At 49.6% G+C, this 6484-nt stretch overlaps 2 protein-coding genes across 2 annotated transcripts; one reads left to right on the top strand and one right to left on the bottom strand.

Annotated features, from left to right (window-relative positions):
• The first annotated feature begins 426 nt into the window (after positions 1–426).
• Positions 427–1790, top strand: LOC139766723 (putative nuclease HARBI1). Its single transcript, XM_071695644.1, has one exon. The coding sequence runs from the start codon at positions 699–701 to the stop codon at positions 1788–1790; it is 1092 nt and encodes a 363-aa protein (XP_071551745.1). The 5' UTR covers positions 427–698.
• A 2032-nt stretch (positions 1791–3822) lies between these two features.
• LOC139766722 (putative nuclease HARBI1) lies at positions 3823–5181 on the bottom strand. The gene has a single exon (XM_071695643.1). It carries the CDS (start codon positions 5179–5181, stop codon positions 3835–3837), a length of 1347 nt encoding a protein of 448 aa, XP_071551744.1. The 3' UTR covers positions 3823–3834.
• Positions 5182–6484: the final 1303 nt, after the last annotated feature.

Genomic DNA, 6484 nt, shown 5'->3' with positions numbered 1-6484 from the left:
ACTGAAGACGCTAGCGAGGTGGCGCGGTGAGAGGCAAAATGACCGTTATTGGGCGGCGTCCCTTGTTTTCGTACGGTGTGTTACGGCGTGTTGTTGCGGTAATGTTGCGGTGTCTTGCGCAGTGTCACGGCAGTGGCGCGGTGTTTGCGGCTTTTTATGGCGCGGTTTCATACGGCATGGCACGGCCTATTGCGGGTGGTTGCGGTGTGTCGCGGGCAGCTTGCGGTGTTGTTGCGGGTAGCTTGCGGTATTGTTGCGGAGTGAGCGCACATGTGCACGAGACACGACGTGGAACGATGCATGATTGTTGCACATGCACCGTTCCAAAGCGTGTCGGATATGAACCAAGGGTATATATAGAGGTCTGGCAAGCACATGCCTCATTCTTTTGCCAGCCAGCATACAGTATGGACATCCAGAGCCTCTCATCCCAGGAGACCCAGAGAATTTTGGCAGCTGTTCTCTGTATTTGTGCAGTCCAGGTCGTCTACGAGTGGAGAAGAAGACGTACTGCAGTGCCACACCCACCAGAACGATTGCGAAGAAAGGACGGCAGGGCAGGGCGGTTATGGAGTCGGGAGTGGCTGACACGGTGACAATTATATGGAAACTACGACCAGTTACTACAAGAATTGAACAAAGAGGACCCCGAAGGACACAAGAATTTCCTACACATCTACCCAGAATTGTTCCTGGAGATGGTTGAGAGGCTGACGCCCATTTTGAAGAAGGAGGACACTAGAATGCGGAATGCACAAGAGGTGGGACTTAAGTTGGCGGTCACCCTCCGGCACCTGGCAACTGGGAACGACTATCCAAGTCTCCAATACAGCTTCATAGTCTCCAAGGCTTCCATATGCCGGTTTATCCCGATAGTCTGCGATGCCATTATCGACAGCTACAAACCAGAAGTGATGAAGTGCCCCAAGGCACCAGAAGAATGGAAGAACGTAGCACAACGATTCGCCTCAAAGTGGAACTACTTCAATTGTGTGGGAGCCCTGGATGGGAAGCAGGTCGCAATCAAGAAACCCAGAGGTGGAGGCTCACTGTACTTCAATTACAAAACGTTTCACAGCATCGTCCTCATGGCCCTCTCCGATGCAAATTACAAGTTCTTGTACATCGACGTCGGTACAGAAGGAGGCGCTGGGGATGGAGGTGCCTGGCAGATGTGCACCCTGGCCAGGGCCATTAATAACAACCGTGCACACTTCCCTCATGACACAACTCTGCCCAACGACGACGAACCCATCCCCTACCACATAGTCGCCGACGATGCCTTCGCTCTCAAGACGTGGACGATGAAACCCTACTCCCACCAATCACAAGATCCCACCGAACGACTATACAGCTACAGACTATCTCGCGCTCGTCGTGTGGTGGAAAACGCATTCGGGCTGCTACAGATGAGATGGCGAATCTTCGGAAGGACGATGCAACAAGATGTCCCTGTTTGCAAGAAGCTAACGATGTGTGCATGTGTCATGCATAACCTGACACTGCAACACTACCCAATTGATCGCACCGTTGTCAACTATGAGGACCAACAACATGATGTCGTCCCTGGTACTTGGAGGGAGGAGTCACTGAAACTCATGGTACAACTCATGGCAAGAAGGGGACTGAACTACACACGGCGAGCGAAGGCAGTCAGAGATTACCTGGCCCAGTACCGTGCCACGTACGGCCTTGAGCGGCTTCATGCTATCCGTACGGGAGTGTTACGGCGTGCTGGCACGGCGTCTTGCGGCGCCCGTGCAAGAGTGTTACAACGTCTTCATACATGATTCATACATCTTGCGGGGCATGTGGCGTGCGTGCGGGGTCCGTGCGGGGTCCGTGAGGCGCCTTCCTAGGGGATTGTAGGGAAAGTTGCCGCGTGCCGCCTGGGGAGGTGTACAAAAGGGTCCGGACAGAAAACGGGGCATCATTCGCGCTCTGACAGCCAGACGACACACTTTACCAGCCACTCTCGCTCCACTTTACCACCCAGATGCCTCGTAGGATGACCACCCCTATGCCTACCCAGGGGTCCCAGGCCACCCAGGACACCCAGCCTGCAGAACCGGAGGAGAGGTCTGAACCCGTGGAAGAGCTGCCCCCTGAGGTCAGCCTATCCAACATCGAGTACCAGGACATCGCAGGCCTGAGTGGTATCGTGCAGCCCAAGAAACGATACCACCCCAGCAAGAAGGAAATTTCAGACTACAAGTTCACACAAGAGCAGAAGGAGCAGATCGCCGAATTCGTCAAGGAGCACCCTACTTTATACGACAAGCGGGACAAACAATGGTCGAATCCAAGGGCGAAGGAAGAACTATGGAGGGAACTGGCACGGGGATTCGAAAATTGCACCTTCCAGCAAGTACGCAAGTATTTCGAGGCACGGCGAACCGACTTCGGAAAAATAGAGAAGAAGGAGAACAAGAGCGGGGCGGCAGCATGACAACGGACAACACGGGAGGATGAAGTTATGTCAATGTGGGGATTCCTGGATGGTCACATCACCCACGAACCGACAATACCAAGCGAGGGGTTCTCACCTGCACCTGACGTCGCCACACCAACAATGGAAATAGGTGGAGGAGAATCATCCAGTGGTGACATGTCGGGCCTCTCTGTACTTCGATTCAGCGGAGGAAGCGGCTGCTGAAGCAGAGGAGGACCAAGAGAGGGGAGCGACGTGTTGGCACACCTGATTCGGCTGAAGAAGCAGTCCACTCGCAACTCAGCAGAATTATAGATCGAATGAACCAACTGATACCTGAAGGGCAAAGCAAGAAACAGCGTACCATCAACGTCTTCGTCCAATACATCAGAGAACACCTCGAGTTCGTGCCAGAAGAATACCAGCAGCCCTTCTTCAACACAGTCATCACTACGATTCACAAATTGGCGGGCCCCAAAGAAGAAAATGCCACGGAGAAAGCAGCTTTGGCTCGGGGGATGCCCATAAACTTGCCGCAAAATCAAACACCCAAAGGGACGCAGACGGAACCAGTGGCTTTAGCTCCCCAACCGATTCCTACACCATCACAACACCATATATGAAATCTATGTAAACTCCCTAATCTCTCGATAGTTGGTTCACTGTAGCCGAGGTGTCCTGTGTGTAGTCACATCTCACAATGTCAGCTCGACCTGTTTGAGACCTGTATGGTATTCAGCCGCTAATCTCTGTATTGTTGGTTCACTGGAGCCACGGTGTCCTGTGTGTAGTCACATCTCAGCATGTCGGCTTGACCTGTTTGTGACTACGTACCTGTGTGGTTCATCTCCTACTCCAACCGAGTAGGTACAACTCAATTACAGGTCCACTAATTTTATCTCCTCTCTATATGCAAATATATCATGTTAGACAATAGTACTTTAAAATCCTAGACATTGTACCACTGAACTATATTAAGTATATGCATTCACGCACCAACCATCAAGAGGATTTTGGCGCCAGAGTGTGAACTTTAATTATTTAAAACTTTTATATGTTCTTCCCAATATGCTTTTTATGTATTTTTAGTTTATTATAAGTGCACCAACCATCGAGGGGTATTTGGCGTCAGAATATGAACTTTAAATACTGTATTTATGTTATGACCAATATGCTTTTACATGTTTCTTTCTCATTCCTGTTAAGTTTCAGTTCAATATCTTCCAACACCATTTCATATAAGTCCCAATTATCCATCAAATAATCTCTATCAAATTGATATGGCTATCAGACAATACACAAATATGGGAGTATCAAACAATGTTAAGTACATCATGAACTTTATTAACAATTATGTACATTCACTGGTTGGGTTGGGTTATATATATTTGTGTGTGTGTCCTCTAGTTGTCAGGAGGAGGTCGTCCTCGAGGAAACACCATTCGCTCTTGCCATTCCACTGCGCCTGCATCCGATGAGTAATACTGGGCCAGGTAATCTCTGACTGCCTTCGCTCGCCGTGTGTAGTTCGGTCCCTTTCTTGCCATGAGTTGTACCATGAGGTTCAGTGACTCCTCCCTCCAAGTACCAGGGACGACATCATGTTGTTGGTCCTCATGGTCGACAACGGTGCGATCAATTGGGTAGTGTTGCAGTGTCAGGTTATGCATGACACATGCACACATCGTTAGCTTCTTGCAAACAGGGACATCTTGTTGCATCGTCCTTCCGAAGATTCGCCATCTCATCTGTAGCAGCCCGAATGCGTTTTCCACCACACGACGAGCGCGAGATAGTCTGTAGCTGTATAGTCGTTCGGTGGGATCTTGTGATTGGTGGGAGTAGGGTTTCATCGTCCACGTCTTGAGAGCGAAGGCATCGTCGGCGACTATGTGGTAGGGGATGGGTTCGTCGTCGTTGGGCAGAGTTGTGTCATGAGGGAAGTGTGCACGGTTGTTATTAATGGCCCTGGTCAGGGTGCACATCTGCCAGGTACCTCTATCCCCAGCGCCTCCTTCTGTACCGACGTCGATGTACAAGAACTTGTAATTTGCATCGGAGAGGGCCATGAGGACGATGCTGTGGAACTTTTTGTAATTGAAGTACAGTGACCCTCCACCTCTGGGTTTCTTGATTGCGACCTGCTTCCCATCCAGGGCTCCCACACAATTGAAGTAGTTCCACTTTGAGGCGAATCGTTGTGCTACGTTCTTCCATTCTTCTGGTGCCTTGGGGCACTTCATCACTTCTGGTTTGTAGCTGTCGATAATGGCATCGCAGACTATCGGGATAAACCGGCATATGGAAGCCTTGGAGACTATGAAGCTGTATTGGAGACTTGGATAGTCGTTCCCAGTTGCCAGGTGCCGGAGGGTGACCGCCAACTTAAGTCCCTCCTCTTGTGCATTCCGCATTCTAGTGTCCTTCTTCTTCAAAATGGGCGTCAGCCTCTCAACCATCTCCAGGAACAATTCTGGGTAGATGTGTAGGAAATTCTTGTGTCCTTCGGGGTCCTCTTTGTTCAATTCTTGTAGCAGCTGGTCGTAGTTTCCATATAATTGTCGCCGTGTCAGCCACTCCCGACTCCATAACCGCCCTGCCCTGCCGTCCTTTCTTCGCAATCGTTCTGGTGGGTGTGGCACTGCAGTACGTCTTCTTCTCCACTCGTAGACGACCTGGACTGCACAAATACAGAGTACAGCTGCCAAAATTCTCTGGGTCTCCTGGGGTGAGAGGCTGTGGATGTCCATACTGTATGCTGGCTGGCAAAAGAATGAGGCAGGTGCTTGCCAGACCTCTATATATACCCTTGGTTCATATCCGACACGGTTTGGAACGGTGCATGTACAACAATCATGCATCGTTCCACGTCGTGTCTCGTGCACATGTGCGCTCACTCCGCAACAAGACCGCAAGCTACCCGCAACAACACCGCAAGCTGCCCGCGACACACCGCAACCACGGCAAGAGGCCGTGCCATGCCGTATGAAACCGCGCCATCAAAAGCCGCAAACACCGCGCCACTGCCGTGACGCTGCGCAAGACACCGCAACATTACCGCAACAACACGCCGTAACACACCGCACGAAAACAAGGGACGCCGCCCAATAACGGTCATTTTGCCTCTCACTGCGCCACCTCGCTGGCGTCTTTAGTGCGGCCCACGCCGTACCAGGCCGTAACACAAAAGTGCGTAAGTGTAAACCTACCTTAAGTTTTAGTATTTGTATTGTATGACTACAGTTAACCCTTGTGTTAGTAATACAGTGGCCGGAGTGGCTACTGTGACGTTGATGTAATATCCATTTGATAAATCTCTATCTATATATGACCTTCAGTCATAAAGACTGCACCACAAACCTTTCATTGCCTTGAAATCTTAAGAGAATCAATGTTAACCTTTGTATGTTTTATATATGATCCAGTGACTTTAACCCCAGCCACCGTTGTACACAGTCATATCCCTGATATGTGGACACCTGGAACGTTGTAGATAATTTATCATGAAGGTCCCAGTACTGTGTCCACGCCACACCCACTCCAACAAAGGGCGCCTGTGGACGACGATGACGAAGGGAGGCTCTTCAAGCAAACCTCATCATAAGTTTACAAGGACGATCTCTTTGTGTTTTCTGTCATCTACTAAGGAATATTTGTCAAGCGTTTGGTGTGTCCACAACTGTTTTATACCTTCGGAGTTATATTTCTTTCTCTTGTGTATCACTAACATTGACTCTCGGGTCGCATGAGTTTCACTACAACGAAATTCGCAGACGTTACTAAAGGTGAGACGTAAGACCACGTCAGGTAGTCAACAGATGCGACAACTTGACATAACTATCGTAAAATGGTACATTGGATTGTGTTTCCTGCTTGTTTAATTCTTGCTTTGTTTGCATTAACATTTGTCTATTGATTTATAGATTATGGCTGGAGGTAACCATTGTCAACTCTTCATAATTAATGATGGTCTGTGGTAGGTTTACTCCCTACACCCATCATCCTTCTTAGTCCCAAAATCTATTTCAGGCCACCCAGACCACTGGTGCCTTG

Source organism: Panulirus ornatus, chromosome 58 (assembly GCF_036320965.1).
Source record: "Panulirus ornatus isolate Po-2019 chromosome 58, ASM3632096v1, whole genome shotgun sequence".
In the NCBI taxonomy this organism is placed as follows: domain Eukaryota; kingdom Metazoa; phylum Arthropoda; class Malacostraca; order Decapoda; family Palinuridae; genus Panulirus; species Panulirus ornatus.
The sequence above is the reverse complement of the archived record's forward strand: the minus strand, read 5'-3'. Positions and strand labels throughout refer to the sequence as shown.

Bases quoted from the DNA above. Each gene is read 5' to 3' on its own strand.
- LOC139766723 (XM_071695644.1), top strand. From the start codon at position 699: ATGGTTGAGAGGCTGACGCCCATTTTGAAGAAGGAGGACACTAGAATG.
- LOC139766722 (XM_071695643.1), bottom strand. From the start codon at position 5,181: ATGGACATCCACAGCCTCTCACCCCAGGAGACCCAGAGAATTTTGGCA.